Source organism: Anoplopoma fimbria, chromosome 1 (genome assembly GCF_027596085.1).
Source record: "Anoplopoma fimbria isolate UVic2021 breed Golden Eagle Sablefish chromosome 1, Afim_UVic_2022, whole genome shotgun sequence".
Lineage (NCBI taxonomy): Eukaryota > Metazoa > Chordata > Actinopteri > Perciformes > Anoplopomatidae > Anoplopoma > Anoplopoma fimbria.
In genome coordinates, this window is record NC_072449.1 from 27,736,648 (window position 1) to 27,757,452 (window position 20,805).

The following is a 20,805-nucleotide window of genomic DNA, read 5'->3' on the forward strand; positions in this document are numbered from 1 at the left end:
ATCTGGATCTGAATTTTTATTTTGCTTAGTGCTATGTAACAAAGTAACTACGAACAATAGACTGATATTTTGACAACAGAAATTAGATTTATTCATTCTATGATGTTTAATAAATAACAATAATAATTTAAACAAAAACAATCTGAAAATCGTGGGACCTGGAAGTGTGTACATTATAGCACGGAAAAAAGTGTAAAGATTTAATGCACGACTCCTTTCCATTTGAATGCAGGTTTAAATAAATGAAAAACATTATACCTGCTAAACGTGAGCACGTTAACATTGTCATTGTGAGCACGTTAGCATGTCAGCATTAACATTCAGTACAGCCTCACAGAGCCGCTAGCTCAGAGGTGTCAGTGTGAGGCGGGGCATCCCCAGGGTCGCTCCAAACGGTTTCAGGGGAGGATAAGTGAATGGAAGTGAAAAAAATAATACATCAGTTATTGCATTAGTTATCAAAAGAAGATCACGTAGACCAGCCTAAATGTGTGTGATTTGGTTAGAGATTTAAGGTCAGAGATACGATAGTTTGAAGAGTCAGAATCAGAAACTATTTATTTATACATTTAATGTCTTATGACAGACCTTCTTTATGTATTTGGTGCAGTCTGAAGTCATGTCAAACAGCAATATTAGCGGTTTTACAAAACATATCTGGATCCAACTGTTGAATGTCTGTGGGATCAAATAACATAAAATCCCTGTTATAAAGAATTATGCACTCACAATCTGTAAGGTGTTCATTCTGAAATGTGATTTAGAAACGTAGTTCAGGGGCCTCATCACAGAAAAGTATAATAACTGCTTGTCCTATTTTAAGATTCAAAGGTGGGAGAAATTGTATCTTTCTATTATAGAAGCAGTTCCTATCACTGTGTCCTGTCCTATATCTGACCTCCTATCTTATCTTAAGACATCCCAACTATAACTGTGAATCTGACTCTTAAGTCAGCACGCGTCCTGTCATACCTGTATCTATGTTTACTATGGACACTAGACTGCCTGTGTCTTTGATTATGTATCGGTAGGCTACTGGAGATGGACAATGGTTGTGGGAGTAGATATAACACCCTAATTACATGGTGGAATTTAAATTATTATATTTCATTGTTCATGTCGTTACCTTTCTTCATTGTCATTGCCATACAGATCTACCAATATACCTGCTGCCATTTTTTTATGTTTTAATTAAGGACAGGGTCTATGCATTCATAATTTAGGATTCCTAACTTGGGAATTACCTATTTTAGGATGGTTCTATAATAGCTTAATTCCCCTTAAATTTTCTTCCCTAAATGCAGTTTGGAAACATGTTTCTGTAAACCCCAAAAACTCTCAAAGTCACCCTTAACTGAGATAAGATTGGACTTCATATGTAAGAAGTTTCTCCATGAGCCACCTGGTTACACAGATAAACTGACATGTAGGCCTGTGTATTAATGCAAACATCATGATCCATCATCATCAACGTCATCACCATCTTGACAACACACTCACTCGCCTGAGACCAAACAGGTGTTAAACAGCCAGTTGTTCACTTTATTCCTCACACACCCGAACAATATTTCACAGAATTGATTCCACCTTCCTCTTTTCACCCCTCTCTTTTTTCCCTCTTCCATCTCCTTTTTTTCATCTCTTTATCACTCTCTCACCAACACAAATACAAAGGCAGCCATTTGTGCAGCCGCTTTATTCACCTCAATTAATTTGCAACTGCTCCCCTACAACTGTCGGCATTTCTTAATAAACACTCTCATTCTCTTCACATCTTTCCACTTCCTGCTTTCAGTCACACAGACCACAGTGTTGGTGCTCGCTGCTCTGAAGCGTCTATCTGGCTGTTAACTAACAGCTCTGGCTGAGCCACCGTGAGGAGAATGAACAATGTTTTGCACTCACTAATAGTGTTTAGGGATTTTTAGCAACAGAGCAAAGGAACTTCGGTTTCAAACACACGCTTCACCTCCAATCGTGCTTTTTTCCCTACTGTGTGTTTGTGTGTGTTTCTCTATATCCATGTGTGACGCACATGCACTGCAACAAGTTTTCAGGGTGTGGTTGCAGTTGTGTGTTTCTGAGTGGAACAAGGATGTACTCAAACCTATTTGCAAAATTGACGGGGGGGGAAGCGCATCAAGGATGTTATTGTAAAATGAATATGAAATAAATGGTAATGTGAGGGAAATGTGCATAAACTGAAATAGAGCTTAATCATAAATCTATTTTAATGGTAAAAAAAATAATGACATAATGACAATTTAATACAGTTGAACTGCTAAAAAAAAAAAAAAAAATCTAAATAATAATTCCAGAAAAGATGATACATTTTCATTTGAAGACATCTGTGGATCCATTCAGACACAAAATCAACAATTTTATACTGTATCAGTTGAGAGATATGCAACGTCATTTCAAAGCACCTCAAGTATTCAGATTCTCAGAGAATTTCAGATTTCTTTCTTGCAGATAAACTCAGAGAATATGAGTGTTTCCACGTAAATGTATGACTTTAAACCCAAAACTCTCAATATATCATGCCCCTCCCCTGGCTTCCTGATTTATTTATCTGTATGTTTTGCCTACAATGGCCCTAATACTTTGTGTTGCTATCGTGGCTATCGCAGATATACTGAAGACTTTCCTTTTTGCTATTTTAGCTTGACAACTTATGTTGACTTACTTACTCTTCATTTTTTGGGCGGTCATCAATAATCCAGCAGTTTGGGAACTGGAGGCACTTTTAGTTTCCTCCTGTGAACGCAGAGAGTCTGATGCTTTTTTGTTAAGTGTCTTCAGCGTCCTGAATCTCCCCATGCAACACAGTCTCAGCAGGAAGAGAAGCCAGAATATGAAGTCCTCCTAGTTTTTCCTGTTAACTTACATAACAGCAGTGTGTGTGTGTGTGTGTGTGTGTGTGTGTGTGTGTGTGTGTGTGTGTGTGTGTGTGTGTGTGTGTGTGTGTGTGTGTGTGTGTGTGTGTGTGTGTGTGTGTGTGTGTGTGTGTGTGTGTGTGTGTGTGTGTGTGTGTGTGTGTGTCACAGTCCTCAGATCTTCTAGCTCCAGTTGTATGATATCACTGTTTGATGTCGTTCTTTAAAAGACATCAGAGCTGTGTGTGTGTGTGAGATCACTCTTTAGCAGCATACAGCGATAGATCCTCTCTGCGCTGACACTTCATCATCAGTAGGTCCTTTTCATCCCCTGGGATCTTCCCATTGATAGGCGTTTCTCTACCTCTCTCGCCCCTCGTTCTACTTTCTTTTCTCTTTCATCTTCCCTTCTTTCGTCTCTCCTTCCCTCGTCCTGATTCTAAGTCTTCTTCCATCCATCTTGGTCCTTTTTTCTCTCTCAGAGGACGCTGTTATGGAAACGCCACAGTCACAAACCTCCCAGGGATAATTCTGCTGAATGACCAAACCAGTCGGCCTGTTGTGTTTCAAAGTCCAACTGAAGGTGTCTCTTTTTGCAGTCAAATCCTGTCAGGAGTCATTTTTCATATTTTTATTATTACTTAAAGAGCCAAAAATGTCTTTAAGATACATCAGAAATCTAGATCATAGATCATGAAAGCTGTTCAAAGTGCTATAACCAACAAGCTTCTAACAAGAGCTGCAACTCAGGATTGTTTTCATTAGAGATTATTTTTAATTGTTTGGTCTCTAAAATAACATAAAATAGTGAAAAATGTCCATCACAGTTTCTCAAAGTTGAATGTAATGTCTTTGAATATCTTATTAAAACAGTTCAAAATGGTATCGAGTTAAATACGATAAAAAACAAAGAAAAGCAGGAAAGTTCCACATTTGAGGGGCTAAAAAACAAAAAATGACACTACAAAACCATTGTCAAAATAGTTGTTTTTTTATAACTTTTTTCTTTTTCTTAGAATTGAGTAATCAATTAGTCGACCAATCGTTGCAGCTCTATCGCCATTAACCTGCACTTTTGCTGCGCTCATGCCATGTCAGTAGAATGGGAATAACGGGAAGACCCCTCCTTACTACAAAATAAGAGCATGGATTATTTCAATAAACTGGCCATCGTTACCTTCATGGTTGCACAGGAAATAGAAATCAAGTCTAGAATTGCTGTTTTTAAGTTAAATACAGTATTTATTGCGGTCTGTTGAAAAGTTAAACCCGATACACTGTTTAGCTCCTTCTAAGTTGGTTCAATCAATTGTTTTGTCATTTTGCTGACCATTCTGTAGTATTTTTCACCAAATGAGAGATGCTGTAGCTGTCAGAAATTCTCCCCTGGCTTGTAATAACAAATGGGTGGCATTACCTGAAAGGCTTTTCATACTTGGCAGCTGGTCTGTACAACATGGCAGGAAGGCAGCATTTTGTTCCCTTGGTGGATGTTTTGTTTGTGGCTGTTTCAGCAATGAAAAAATATGTGTCCCTGCTTATAGACGAGAAGAGGACATTGGCTTGAAAAATAAATTGGGTTGCAGTTCAAAGTCTGAAATTGTATGCAAAACCCTGTCTGTGCCGACAACATGCGGCACAGACAGGGTTGGCTTTTTACTTAAAAGAAGAAAAAATATATATATTTCAAACTAATGACACCCTAATGTTGTTTTTTCTCCAAAGACAGCATGGGAAATGTACTTTACAGCGCAAATCCCCGCAGTGTAGCAGAAATAGTTTCCTTTCCCAGAGACTGAGATGAGCTGTGATGGCCCTTCATTAGTTCTCTGTGAATGTGTGTGCATAAGTACTGCACAGCTCATTGACATATGCACACACATGGGGGCGCCTCCTGCAGCGCTCAGAGGAGGAGTAGTCCTCAGTGATCAGCTCCACTAGTGAAGATCAACAGGCCGCCGTGTTCTCATCCCAGACGGCACAGCTTCGCTCTGTTGCCTAGAGACCGAAATTGTTTGCCAAGATGCCGGCTGAACAAATATCATCCCTTCTCATTACTAGAAACATTACCTCCCCTCCCACCCTCTTTCTCAGGCCTCACTAGCAATGCAGTGGGACGCTTCTTTGTAATGGCCGCGAAATGGCTAACGCTCAAAATGCTCACCGCCTGGACTCCCTCAGCGGGCAATCACCTCGGGCAGGAAAAGTCTTTCACTTGGCAAATGAATAAATAAATCCTTCATGACTTCATGAAGCTGCTGCTTTTCTGAGAAAGTTGGTGATGTACTGTCGGCTCTCTCTCCCCCCCCGTCGTGTCAATAACAGTTTGGCGTAAGTCTGAGGATTTTTAAGGAGGCCACTGTGCACGCATGGGGGTCGGGCCAGAGCAGCCACAAACCCTTTGAATGCTAAACGATGCTGAGAGATAAAAAGCACAACAGTTGTCCCCAGAGATGACTCAGCGACGTTATGCATCCGTTCACAAAGTATAAAAAAACAAAACGCATGGATGATAAAGTCATCAAGGACCATTTTAAAGATGAGAATGTGCTACACTCTGACTTCAGAGGAATAGTTTGTGTTTGCTGTGCCTGCTTTCCGTTTCTTCTCAGTCTTTCCCGTCTCCGCAGACAACAAGGGAAACGTGGTATAGAGATGCAGTTGCATGCTGGGAAAGTAGATGTCACACTCTTTTCCCCTGCTCGCTAGTTTGGGAGAACAAGCAGGATTAGAGAGGCAGAATGATGTTGGAGGCTTTTCCTTCAGTTAAAAGCTCAAGCTGGCCTCTCTCGCTCTCTCTCTCTTTCTTTTTCTCTTTCTCTCTATCTCTCTCTGTCTCTCTCTCTCTGTCTCTTTCTCTCTCTGGTTCTCTCTCTCTCTGCTCTTTTTCTTTCTCTCTCTGGCTCTCTCTCTCTCTCTCGCTCTTTTTCTTTCTCTCTGTCTCTTTCTCTCTCTGGTTCTCTCTCTCTCTCTCTTTTTCTTTCTCTCTCTCTCTCTCTCTCTCTCTCTCTCTCTTAGTGTGCCTTTCAAACACAAACACTATTCGGCTCCTTCTGTCCATTTCTTCCCTCTTTTTTTCTCTTTGGCGAGATGGATGGCGAGTCGGTGTGAAGGAGCGGCAGTGATTGATAAAAGGAGAGATGTGGGGAGAAGGGAGGATGTGGAGTTGGTGAATCCACGTCCATTTAAACACTTGACTAACAGAAAACGGCAGATTGAAGAGCGAGAAGCTCTATCAGCACTGTGGGTCTTTTGGATCACATCTTTAGATTATGCAACATTTTGCTACATAAGCAATACTTACTTACCTTAGTGTTGTCCATTTATTCCTCCCTCTGTATCCGAGCATATTGCTTTGCATCAGCTTGTATGAAAATGTGCTGTATTAAAAAAAAAAAAAAAAAGTTTGATATTCGTTATTAGCTTTTGATTTGCAGTTTATGCAGAGTCCCTTTAGTAAACCTCTCATTTTACTGTAGCAGGTGTATGACGGTCTGCATCTAAGGGCCTAAAAGCCTTTTTTCTCCGTTGAAGTTTCATCAAATGTTTCCATTTCCATAAAGCATTTCTAGTGTGATACTGCTCGCTCATCTTCCACCACCTTGTTTGACTCCTCCCCTCTTTGTGTGCACTTTCAGTTCAAGGTGGATGGCGAGTGGTGGACGTGGATCGACTACGAGCGCTTCCAGGAGCTGGTCCAGGTTCAGGAGGAGAGCGGGGGACAGCGGGGCTTCTCGGCCCTGGACTACATGGCCAAGACTCCCGGCTGGGCTCTGTTCGGAGCCAACGAGCAAGGCTTCGATCCCACCGACACGCGCTTCCAACGGCGCAACAAAACCAAAGACATTTCAGGATGCTGATTGATGTGAGAGAGAGAAAGAGAGGAGGGATGAATAGAACGAGGACTTATCTCTAAAGCAAAAAACAAAACATTTAAAACAAGTACGGTTCAATATTTATCCTCGTTGAGTTTCCTGTCGCTGGAATGTTCATTTTTTTTACTGTCCCTAGTTGTCCCCATTCTCACTCTAACTTTTGATCCTTCTCTTTATTTCATTGACTTGATCAGCCAAAACACTGTCCGAATCAATCGCTAAAAACTCACTTTCTAGGCATTCCCCCTTCACATTCACTTTAAGTGCTTCTCTTGCTTCCTATATGTACATAGATCTTTGATACTATACTTTTTTTCTTTTTTTTAAGGGGTCATTATTATAAATGTGAACGGCTTTGATCAGTAGAACCATCTGACAGCATTGGGAGGGTTTACACTGTTAACATAGAACCTGGGAGTTGGTTCGTTCATCATCATTATCATTTCTGACATTTTGTCTTAATAATCCAGGTTGGAGTTAGGCAGCTGACACGATTAGCATATAAGAAGTCGCTCTTCTCCACACGTCGTCTGTGGAAGCGACACTTTCCCAGACAGCCGTCCTCCTGCTCATTAGGACAGTGGTTGTATTTACTTCGTCGGTGAGTGAAAAGCCGTCATGGCTGCGTCTCCACTGGGAGAGTCCGGCCTCTTATCGCTCTCTTTGTGCTATTTTTATTCATAGTTTTTGCACTGTTGCACATTCCCAGCAGTGTCCGCTTCGCTTGGTTTCAGCACTGGTAGACTATATCGCAGCTTTTGACAGATAGTTATGTCGCTCTGACAGGTTTACTGCAAATAGGTGAAAAAGTGGACAATGTTTTATTAAAAGAAACATTATAAAAGAGTTGGGTTTTAAGGGTATGACTATGTTACTGGTTTTGCAGTATTTGAGCTGAACTACCGAAGGATGACATTGTAAAAAAAAAAAAGTCATCAGTCTAATATAATTAAGTTGGTAAAGCCTCAAAAAGTGTTCATATTTTATCACGGTTTTGTATTGCTGTTCAAGAAAGAACAAATCAAAATTCATCCCCTACCCAAAGTTGAGATCAGTGTATTCTCAGGTAATGTCAAGTGTCATGAGCTCTTGAGCTCAAAGATGAATAAACTCCTAACGTACTCCACATTTGAAATACTCATCCAACTCCCAAATGTCTGCCATCTGATCTACACTCAGCCACCATCCAGGAACAGGTATGAGTATGAAGAAAAGCATCATGGGTGGAGATGTAGCTTCATATGGGTCTAACTGGTGTAGGCCTTCTCCAGTCCGACCTGCCAAAATAAAGCCTTGACTGACATTTAAGTAAATCCAGATGTAAAAATAATTTAATTTAGCTTTTTTAATTTTGAATGTAAATTTGGATGTGAATGTTTAAGTCCATTTTGATATTTGTTTTCTGTGGGTCTAAATCCAGATGTGAATGTTTAAGTCCGTTTTGATTGGTTTCGACTCTGTTAGGAGAAACAGCAGGTGTGGGGATACATCGCTTTAATAAACGTATGTGGATTAATCAGCTTTGTCATTTGTGAATTTCATATACAGCACACATACACACTGGTTTATTACAGCACTGTCGTACTGTATTTCTGTATTTTATTTTTATTTTTACCAGCAACAAAGTGGGAAGTTGACATTTTAAGACCACAATTATGGTGGCGAAAGTCTTCTTGGCTGCTCTCAGAGGCCAACATAAGGGCTCTAACTGAACAAGGATGGAGACAGAGTAGAAGTTCAAAAAAGATACGACAGTGCAGCAGCTCGAATTATTGTTGTTGCATTTTAAAAATGGGTATCTGCAGTGAGTTAAAGTATTCGTGATTGAGGAAAATTCTTTTATTGTCTTTTAACACTATAGAATTACAAATCTCATAGAATAGTTGACTCATTATAGAGAGGACTTGTATTATCTGACTTTAACAATAACATCATAACAGGGTAAGGTCTCTCTGCCAAGCGTTAGCCCGTGGGGAGATCATGTGTCCTGTCGTGCGTGCGTGCGTGCGTGCGTGTATCTGTCTTGTCTGTCCAAAACTTATCAGCCTTATATTTCTGTGCTCAGTTATGGCTGTATGCTCAAGGCCCTCTTGTTGTATAAAATCCTCTTAAACAGCCGGTAGGGGCGCAAGTGAGGTTCCCTCCAGTTTTAGATATAATTGGTCCATGTGACTTATAGTACCACTGTCAGATTCAACAACAAAATGATGTCAAGCCCACGTGACGTCTTTTGTGATAAAGAAAAGATGATGAGATAAGAAAAAGTAGTTGAAAAATGTCATGTTTGCTTATTTTGTATTGATTTTTTAATTTGAAATGATAAATAGAAGTCCCACTCAGACTGATTATCTAGTTCTATTTAAAAAATGAACCAACTTCATGTTCCAGTCTGATGAAGGTGATGTTGGTGAAGCCTGTTATGAGACTTGATCTTCATTCCCTTCAGTTAAATATTTACCATGGACAAGCTAGAGTATAATACAAAATACTTCTTTCCATCCTTTTTGTCTCAATAGTGCATGTTCTTTGTGCACTTTAATAAATTAACAATAAAACAAACAACAGAGACAAAAATCTAAAATTAACAAAAATCCTCCGTGCAACAAGACGTAATGGCCTAATTATATATCATTTTATGATTAACAGCTATCAAACAGAAGAAGTAATCTATAAAACCTCAGCGTGGATGCACTGCAGTTGCAAACTGCCCCTGATCAGAATTGGCATAGCTGAGTATTCAGTGATGTGAGATTGCACAAAGCACAAGAGAGAACACACATGATAATTGAGGTTGCTGGGTGTGAAGTCAAGTAACCATAAATATGAAGCAGGGAGGGCACTGCTTTAATCATCTGTAAACAAGGTGGGAGAAGTTGATAAGTAAAACAATCTGTTCCTTCAACTGTTTTGTCAAAAATAACAAATAAACCAAGTCTCCTTGAATAAATAAAGGTTAAAGAAAATAGTCTATGCTAGTTTACACACAGCTGTCTCCACGACGCCTCAGCTTGTGTGGGGAGATAAATGGCAGGAGCAGGTTCTACGTTTCAGGAGAGAAAACCTGGAGATGTTGTAAAATGCCCTGAGGGATGATGGGTAATTGCTCTAGTGCCTGAGGGAACACTGGGTAACAGGTTGCAGAGGTGCTTGAGCAATCTATGCCAGTATTTCTTTTTTTTCAAGTCTTGACAATTTCTTAGGTCACCTCGGATTTTTTAGACAGTGTCTTGTAGCAGTCACCTAAAGTGGTTGTCATTATGTCAATGGACAGTCACTCTTGTATATATGTGTGTGTGTATATATATACATATATACACACATAGGAGTATAAATCATTGGAGTCAACCTCCAGCGTCTCCAGAATTCCGTACCTCAGGTTTTGGTTACCACAGTTTAGCCATTAAAGAACCATAAAGACATTGATTATTCCAATGTGTGTACATTAGGTGTCAAAGTTTGCACCACTTTCTCAACATGTGAATGTATTGTGGTATTAGTTGATCTGTTATTAGTATTTATTCCAAAGCTGGTTTGATCTTTTTCCACAGCACCTTGTGGCTTCTAATTTAAAAACCTGTCTGTTAAAAGTGCCAAATTCCATATTCAGAGCATTAATATAGCATCAAACAAGTATTGTCTATGTAAAGATATAGTGCATTAATGTACAGTTCAGGCCTTTAGCTCTATCAGCACTGTTACCTTTGTTTGCGCTGTCTGGACCGATAGCTACTAGCAGCCGGCTCAGCCGTGGCCATGTTGAGAGCCGTTGGAGGCAATGCCTCCATCATAGATATTTGAATGTAGCACCATTAATGTCAGCCACTGCATTAGTAGAGTCCACACAGCACAACACAACTAAAAGACAAGTATCAGCCCGTTTGGGAAATGTAACAACAACAAGGCCCATTTGTCTGCTGTAGTGTTTCTAATGTATTCAGGGAAGGGTTAAGCGTTGATGGTATACAGAACATAACAGAAATGATTTCTGTCCACACTGGAATGATCAGAGCATGGGATTCAAAATGATTACTGGCATCTGCACTCTTTTATGTTTGCAATGTTTGCTGCGTTTATTTAACCTGTGCACTGAGTCAGAGTCACTCTGAGTGCTTTAGCTAAATGACTGAAATACATGAATGAGGAATGGGTGCTTTTTAGAGTATTCATCAAATCTGCTCTATATACTGTACGCCGAACTTAAACGATGCCTGATAAAATGATTTACGGTTATCGGGAGCTTCCATTACCATTCAGTTAATATGTAAATGCCTCTTGTCAAGTAAAGTAAATTATTTGGACTTTACACAACAACACAAATCTAATAGAACAAGAAAACATTCTCAGGGTCAGAAAAAATAAAGACGAGCATCACATGTTCTTTGCCTGACTCTATTCTCTTTTATTGTCACATACAGTACGCTACGCTCTCACAGAAGAAAAGGCTTTATCATCCACACATTTTCCTGGGCACCCACCACGGTCCCCAGAAGTGTTAGATGAATTTTTCAGTATGCCAATGCATGCAGTGATGATTTTTGAATGAGAAATTTGTTTTCTATCATCCTCCAGCGATCCTCCTGTAACACCAGAGAGACAAATAATTAATAATAGAGACCAACTGAAACAGAAAAGATGAAAGTAGTTGTTTTTAACAGAGAGCGTGCATGCTTTGTAGGAGGGCTGAGAGAGGAGGAGAGAGGAGGAGAGAGGAGGAGAGAGGAGGAGAGAGGAGGGTATAACATCAGCTGTCGTTGCCTTCTGTCATTTTTAGTAATTCTGTTCATGCAAGTATGTATCACAGGAACATTGCTGAAGGCAAAAATTATTATTAATTATCTGTTTTTAAATCCTACACCTCAAGAACTAGATCCCAAACCTTCTTAATAAACATTTAGCTCAAACATATGTGAATCTAAAACACACACTTGGCTGTGCCCAAACAGCGACAGATGGAGACTTAAAAGGCTTCAGTTCATTCAAAACGCTTTGCAATGTAGTTTCTTCACTTCTTCACTTCTTATCTAATGGAGCCCTGGCCAGTACAGTGTAATAAAAGTCTCACAGATAAAAGTACAAATAACAGACTTAAAAAACAAAACGGCAAAAAGTTAAAAACAACATGAAAGAGACAAAAAGAAGAAATTAAAACAAACCAGCGTTCCAATCTGAAGACAAACCACCTTTCTCATGCAAACTGCCGTGATGTCTGCGAAACCATAGACGAGGCATCTAACATTTTCAATAAGGATGAACTTATACTCATATAAAATGTCAAAAGTGTCACTAGAATCATGTTTCTAAATCCAGCAGAGGAAAAAACTGTTTCTGCTGAATGTGACCACAAAACTGGATGCACTGTTTGCGTGTGTGTGTGTGTGTGTGTGTGTGTGTGTGTGTGTGTGTGTGTGTGTGTGTGTGTGTGTGTGTGTGTGTGTGTGTGTGTGTGTGTGTGTGTGTGTGTGTGTGTGTTTGATCTGCACTTGCCTGTGTGAAATCAGTGTCCGTATTCTAGAAGGTCTGAAAATCATGACCTATAAACTAAACAAGCTGTCCGTACCCATGTGTGTGTATGGCTGTGTCTGTACGTTGTGATGCCTGTGTGAATGAGTGTGGCCTCTCCTCCTGTCAGAATGCACTGAGACGTGCACGGATGAGCTTGTCGGCACTGTGTCAAAGCAACAGATTTGAGCGGAGCGAGAGCCAAATGTTAAGCTGCCTCTGCCAAAGAGGAAATTGTTGAAAATGACATCAACAGACCCGAAAACAAATTAGAGCACAATGGACACCCTTGTCCAGAGACATATGGGTTTATTGGTCATTGTTTCAATGAACGCTGCAAAATGAGATGCAGTGGATGAGGCACCCTGTTGTTTATTTTACTTTACTTTACTTTACTTTGTTTTGTTTTATAATTGTATTTTATACCTCCATATTACTACTTAATTTGATCATTCCAGTTGAATTCCTTATTCCCCCATATTTGAATAATATTTGTCCTAGACGCTAATTGATTCGGTCACTTCTCACTTCACTTGAAGCATCAGTGGAGCTCAGCTTTGATCACAAGCCAGTAACGTAACATGTTCCGTCAACAGACCAAACACGCCTGACCTCCTGTGTTGCTGCAGTTCACTCACTGCATTTTGCTCACTCACTTGTGTCACTTATCATCTGGTCCAAATGCATCTGGCTCAACACTGACCCTTAACCCCCTCAGAGAGCTGTTGGGCCGCGGCATCATTTCCTGCCTCTGAGCGAGACAGATGCTGTGGGGAGCAACCTGGAGGAGCTTGTATGCTAATCGGCTCTTTAAACCAAATTACTCCGTTAACCAAATTACCTTCTAACGGAGGCAGGCGCCTTGCATTTTGATGCTTCATTTTCCAAATGAAGATTTGCATTCTAACGGCGTAGTGAATTCTCGCCTGACAACTGACTTTACTGCTGTAAATCACACGGCGATGCGATGAATCAGAGAAAATCTGTCTCGGTAATGAGTGCTGAAATGCGGAGAGATTAGGAGAGATATGTGCTAATTGCCTGCTGTGTGTCCTGGATCGTTCCTTCTCTCCTCGGGCTTAGCTGTCATATTGTCTGTTTCACAACTCGTTGAATAAAGGGTAACAGTTCGCACAAAAAGCTTTGCACCATCGGAAGCTATTAAGATATCACTTTAAAGGTTTAGGCCTTCACTATCTTCTGTGTATGTATTGTCTTTTTTTGACGCCCAGTTTTATTCAGATAATTGTTTCTGCCAGGTAGTTTAACTGAATCCATTTATGTTGAGCTGATAAAATATGAGGTCCTCTACTCAAATGTGCACACATAAAAACACATGCATCATAAGACCCAATGCAAATGATAACCCTTGGATATTCATCACGTGACGTCAAAGGAGTTGTTACCTTAGTTGTTTAGATGACTGAGTTCTGTTGTTGCCATTTGAATGCACTATAGCAAAGGAAACATGTGCTGACAGAGCACAGAGAAGATATGTTTTCACTTTTGATTCCTTTGTATAAAGAAATTAAAAAACGGACCAATGGAAACCATAGTCGACCCTTCCCATCCTTATGGTGAGGCAGGAAGCAGAGTGAAGAGTGAAGCCAATACTGAAGTTTCTTAAAACGTGCATTCTCTCTACTGACCAGCAGGGGCGACTCCTCTGGATGCAATAAAAAGTCAGATTATATAGAAGTCTATGAGGAAATGACTCTACTTCTCTCTTGATTTATTACCTCAGTAAACATTGTAAACATGAGTTTATGGTCTCAATCTCTAGTTTCAAGTCTTCTTCAATACAGCATGATGTTCATTTAGTAAATGATGCTCCATTTAGCAGAGTATGCTTTAGGGAGGTTCTACCTTGTGATTGACAGGTCGCGTCCTTACCAGAGCTTTATACGGCTTGTCTATGCCACTCCTCTGCCATCAGAATAAGATCACTTTCGTCCAATAGTTGCAAAAAAAGAAAGCGAAGATGGATTCGGCCAAAACGCCGAACTTGAGCCTTCAAAATATCAGTCCATAAACTACGTCCACTTCTTATATAAAGTCAATGTGTAGAGGGGCCGTGAAACATTGTGGTAGTGTTGCAGTTAATTCAGTCTGCATTAGACGCTGCTATTTATGTCCACACATGCCCAACCAAGCACGTTGAAATGCAATCAACTTCGGTCCTTGCCTCCTGTTTTAAGCAGCTGTTTGCTACTAGTTGTTGGTCATGAATAGGCTCAGCAGGGGAGTAACCCCTGTGCACTGATCACCATGTTTAACATAAACAACAGAAACGTTGGCTTTCAATAGCCCTGCAGTTAGAAGTGATGTGCATGTGATTATGCCTCTTTTCTGGATTATGATTTATTTACCATATCCAACAGAAGAAAGCGTTAAAACGAGAAGTAATGCATGTAACTTTAGTGTTCGTGTTGGATCTTTCGTCCAGAAGCACATTTGTTTGAAGAAATGAAAATTTCCAGAGAAAGAGAGAGAAATATAAACCTGAAATGAGATAAAGGGTGAAAATAAATCTGGGGATGATAGTGTTCCCCACAGAGAGAGAGCATGTGTTCAGAGATCATCTTTGGGTGTCAGGTGGAGAATATTTTCCTGTAACCTTTATGTCCTGTCGTCCGAGACTCGCTGTCGAGGCTGGAGTGCTCTGATTGATGAATGCACCGCAGGCAGGTGAGCAGGCGAGACGGTGGGTGTGAGCTGAATCCCACTGAGCTGATTATTATCCATCACGCACACCGACTGAAATAAAGACCTGAGACACCTGAGTCAGCTCGAGGTGAGAGATTATTTAGATTGACCCTGAAACTGAAAAGCTGTTGATGCCACTTGTGTGTTGTTACACATGTTGTGTGATGATTCCTGCACTTAACCTCTCGTGTAGTACTGTTTTAAGCAGTTAGTGTGCATGTGGAGACCCATGCTGCCACTGATGGAAGGTTGTGGGCAATATATACAAACAGTTTTTTAGCCGCACATCAGTGATCATAGCTGTTTCCTGGTGCTGGTCAGTCAAAGTGAAATGACTGACCAGTTGTCAAGATCCAGCCTGGTCTGGTGTTTGTGGTACATTGTGAAAATAGATTTTGATCAGTTTAAATGAAAACAGGGACATAAGTATAGACATTGCAGGCCGTGGGTCGAGGGGTCGGCTTATAGAGAGAGCAGGTCCTCTAACAATCAGTTGTGCTTGGAACGGGCCCTTTAGTGACGTGAACTCACAGAAATACCTGAAATGACCGCATGTAAAGTGTGAAATGATGTACCGCCACCACGGGAACAATTTGACGTCCAAAAAGATTCAGGCAACAAAATCTCGAAGTTAGGTGTAGGAAAATTGTTGTGGTTTGGCTTAAAAGTACACAAACTAAGTAAAATAGGTACACACTTTGCAAACGTCAGTAACGTTACTTGACAATAACTCAACAACACTTTTGGATATGAAAACAAGTCTCCTGGTTGAGTCCTGCATTTGTTTGACTAATCTCCCCTCCATAAATAGTCTAATTAGTTGAATCCTAATTGCCTCTCTATTGGCATTGTCTTCATTAAGCGGACACGTACTTTAACACATAACATTTCACCACCACATAATGTGTCATGGTCATTTCATGTACGTCTGTGAGAACAGCTTGGAGTGATGCAGATTGCCACCTTTGTGATACACCTGTGTTCAAATAACTTAAAGTTAATACAAGGAACTTTCATTTTGTGTTGATTTTTGCGATTCCTGTGGATGAGAGTGGTAGTCTTTCTGTGCACCAGACTCTCTTTAGAAAACCTCTCTTTTGCTGCAGCTAGATCTGATATTTTCTTGTGCCCTCCTTCCCTCCAGTAAGCCCAACAATTGGGCCTGGGTCTCCAGCAGTGTGGTGTTGGCTCCCAGCAGGGATCAGCGGATCAGTGAGGCAAAGCTCTGCTCCTGGCTGTAGGAGGAGACGGCAAGCATTAAGAATACCTATAAAGAAATAGCCAACATTCTTGGCAATTGTTTACTTATATAGGTCTTATAGTGGCACAAGTGTTCAATAAGACTGATTCATCACAGTAACTTATCTTCTAATTTTTTATTTATTATACAGATATGCAATGATGATGTATTTTGATGTGAAGTCTCTATTTGATCATGTGACGAGACAATACGTTTGTGCGTGTGTAGTATCTAGTAACTAACTAGCGCGCACCAGGGCCCATCATAAATGTGTCCACTAGTGCTCCTCGTAACTACCTTACCCCACTGAGAAAACACGATATGTGAACATGTATTTCTGTAGTTATGAACCTTCGGATGATTCTCCCCACATTTAGCTCATTGTTATGGTTATACAGCACATTTACTGTATGCTACTCGCAGTCCCATCGTTTTCATCAACCCTTTCGCCAGCAACACCTCTGATTACACACTGTACAGTGTATTCCCAGCACCAAAAGAAGACCGACTAAAGTAATGGACCAGGCGGTGAACACAGTGGAGCATTTAGCTGATAAAGAGCAAGATATTTTTCTCTCGACCAAACCAGAGATAAAAGGAGAGTGAATACTGCAGTCACATTCATCAGATGGACAGAAACAACCTCAAGTGAATGCTAATGTCTTTGCTGGACATAAATAGGCAACTGTTCCCTAACACGGTCACCATAACAATAGCTTTCTCCTGCCCACAAGGAGCAAAAACCATCGTTAAAGGTTCATTTGTTAAAACACTTGTATGTAGCAGCATGTATCCAGCAGTACCTGTCCAGGTGTAGTGATCCTATACCAGATTCTATTTCTTCCTACTAGTGCAGAACTTTGCGAGCAAACACAAAGACATCCATCCTTTCATTTGTTTAGTTCTGTAACTGATCCACGTAGAAGTGGCAGCAGGCTAAGCAGAGTAGCGAAGACTTTCCTTTCCCTTTTCCCAGTCACGTCCTCCAGCTTCTCATGGGGATCCCACCCAGGCCAGATGGGATTTGTAGTCCCAACAGTGGGTTCTGTGTTCTCCTAGCAGTCCAACATGCTCAAAATACCGTTATATTGGAAAATAAAGTAATGTGAAGTGAAGCTTATTTACCTCTGACATTTATTTTTCCTGCTGCTTGTGGTTTGGCACACAGCCTTCTGTACAGGATTGAATGTATTGATTTCAGGCAGGTTGCCAAGCAAAAAGCTGGGCTTTAGTGCTGATACACACTCTGCAGATCAATTCCTTAAAATAACAAAATAAAGACGTCACAATGGGCTATGCAAAGGCTGAGAGATGTGAGCGCTGAATATGCATAACCTACTGAAATTTGACACGTGATTGTTGAAGCCGCGAAGGCTAAAATGTGCAACAGGTCGGCTGTGTAATGTTTTAATACTTGTGCTGCGCCTCATTGCATTAGGAGTACAGCTGTTGTGCAATACATTAGGATTATATAAGTATCACATTATGCTATGGATGGGGGAGCTGATGAGAGAACGCTCCATGTGGGAATTACCTGCATTCCTGCTAACCTTCTCCTGAACTTGTGTAAAACATGATGAGCTCTGTGTTTGCTCTGCCGTGTGGATTGGCAGCAGCCCAGAAGGTTTTATTCAAACTGGAAATCCTCACATCTCTCACTCTGGGCTTAAACAGGCCTATTTATGTGGGATAAAGAGAAAAACAAAAACATAGACCAGCACCGATAAGATCCGTCTTTTGGTCCAGAACAAAACCTGGTCTAGATCAGATATGTGTGCTTTAGAAAAGTTATATACATTACACTGATTAATGTCATCGGTAAAGGAGCCAACACATATGGATCTTTGATCAGTAAGTCTGCACATAATGTGAGCAGCCAGTGATGGATATGTCTGTATTATATGTAATCCTCTTTCATTACCATGCAAATCTGTAAACAGAAAGCATTTGTTGATCTGCAAACAGTCATTAGTCAGCAAAAGGACATTTATTTCAGTCTAGTAAGAGCAACGTGTTAGCATAATGAGTCTTTCTTTAATCCTCAGTGGGCTCTGCTGCCAATTCACCTGCATCCTTTTTATTTGTTCCAGATGAAGTTTCCTTTGCGATCAATAAGGTGCTTATCACATTTTTGTTTTCAGAATCAGCTTTATTGGCCAAGAAGTTTTGCTCTAATTGTGCAGACACAAATCAAAATACAGCTAAAAACAATGACAAACTAAAACCTTCAGCTGTTATGCACATGCACTACTGTATTATTGTATATAAATACAAGAAAACTCTAAAAGTATATCAATGTTTGTACATATACAGCGGGTAAAATAAGTATTGAACACGTCACCATTTTTCTCAGTAAATATATTTCTAAAGGTGCTATTGACATGAAATGTTCACCAGATGTCGGTAACAACCCAAGTAATCCATACAAACAAAGAAGACCAAACAAATACATTCAGAAATTAAGTTTTGTGTAATAAAATGGAATGACACAGGGAAAAAGTATTGAACACGCTTACTGAAATTTATTTAATACTTGGTACAAAAGCCTTTGTTGGTAGTGACAGCTTCAAGACGCCTCCTGTATGGAGAAACTAGTCTCATGCGTTGCTCAGGTGTGATTTTGGCCCATTCTTCCACACAAACAGTCTTCAGATCTTGAAGGTTCCGTGGGCCTCTTCTATGAACTCTGATCTTTAGTTCTTTCCATAGATTTTCTATTGGATTCAAGTCAGGTGATTGGCTGGGCCATTCTAGCAGCTTTATTTTCTTTCTCTGAAACCAATTGAGAGTTTCCTTGGCCGTGTGTTTGGGGTCATTGTCTTGCTGAAATGTCCACCCTCGTTTCATCTTCATCATCCTGCTAGATGGCAGCAGATTTTTATCAAGAATGTCTCGGTACATTTTTCCATTCATCCTTCCTTCAATTATATTAAGTTTGCCAGTGCCGTATGCTGAAAAACAGCCCCACACCATGATGTTCCACCTCCAAACTTCACTGTTGGTCTGGTGTTTTTGGGGTGATGTGCAGTGCCATTTGACCTCCAAACATGGTGTGTATTATGGCATCCAAAGAGTTCAATTTTGGTCTCATCTGACCAGACTATATTCTCCCAGTGTTTCACAGGCTTGTCTACAGGCAGCAAACTTTAAACGAGCTTCAACATGCTTTTTCTTCAGCAATGGAGTCTTGCGTGGTGAGCGTGCATACAGGCCACGGCGGTTGAGTGCATTACTTATTGTTTTCTGTGAAACAATTGTATCAGATAATTCCAGGTCTTTCTGAAGCTCTCCACAAGTGGTCCTTGGCTCTTGGACAACTCTTCTGATAATTATTTTCACTCCTCTGTCAGAAATCTTGCGAGGAGCACCTGGTCGTGGCCGGTTTATGGTGGAATGATGTTCTTTCCACTTCCAGATTATGGCCCCAACAGTGCTCACTGGAACATTCAGAAGTTTAGAAATCCTTCTGTAACCAATGCCATCAGTATGTTTTGTAGCAATAAGGTTGCGAAGGTCTTGAGAGAGCTCTTTGCTTTTACCCATCATGAGATGTTTCTTGTGTGACACCTTGGTAATGAGACACCTTTTTATAGGCCATCAGTTGGGACTGAACCAGCTGATGTTAATTTGCACTGACAAGGGGCAGGATTGCTTTCTCATTACTGATAGATTTCAGATGGTGTCTTGGTTTTCCATGCCTTTTTGCACCTCCCTTTCTTCATGTGTTCAATACTTTTTCCCTGTGTCATTCCATTTTATTTGTTTGGTCTTCTTTGTATGTATGGATTACTTGGGTTGTTACCGACACCTGGTGAACATTTCATGTCAATAGTACCTTTAGAAATATATTTACTGAGAAAAATGGTGACGTGTTCAATACTTATTTTACCCGCTGTATATATATGTATATATACATATACATATATAAATATATATATATATATATATATATATATATATATATATATATATATATATTATCATACAATATACAATAGACACAGATATTTGACAATTATATGTACATGTTGTAAAAAAAAAATGGTGTTTATTTAAAGAATAAAATACTAGATATAGTTTAATTTAATGCCACTAATTAAGCGTTGTTTCTTACATGTGTAGCACTGCTTCAAGATTTAGTCATTTATTTCCTCCTGGGGCCATCAGCGTATCATTTGTCACGCTCTCTTTTATTATTGTATTAAAGTTATAATTGTTGGCTAAAATTATTCTGTGAAATGCAAAGACTGCCACAGTGATATGAGAGCTTTTGTGTGCGTATAGCCGTCAGTGTGTGAAGCTTTGTCTCTGCACATGGACTCAGCGTTAACCACATGACCAGTCACAGAGCACAGATGACTCACATTGGCTCGCTGTCCGGAGAAAGCGTGCCAACTGTATGCTCTGCATCTGCGAGCAGCCAGCATGGCAGAAATACAACTGAACAAATGCAGGAGAGCAGAGAGGGATTGAGTGATTCAATTCACCGGCCGTGAAGAAAGAAAAGGAAATGTCAATATAGTAAAGCCTCCTGATAGCGTCAGCAGCCGGAGCTATCTAAGATACGGTCCCTAACATCCTCTGAAATATTAAAGCCGGGCTGGTGATT

General features: G+C 40.3%; 1 protein-coding gene across 1 annotated transcript in view; it reads left to right on the top strand.

Moving 5' to 3' along the window:
* Positions 1-8,256, top strand: part of tyw1 (tRNA-yW synthesizing protein 1 homolog (S. cerevisiae)) — a 58,016-nt gene extending 49,760 nt beyond the window's left edge. Inside the window, exon 16 of the mRNA XM_054625440.1 lies at positions 6,515-8,256. Coding sequence (XP_054481415.1) covers positions 6,515-6,736 — 222 coding nt within the window. The 3' untranslated portion in view covers positions 6,737-8,256. The remainder of the gene's footprint in view (positions 1-6,514) is intronic.
* Positions 8,257-20,805: the final 12,549 nt, after the last annotated feature.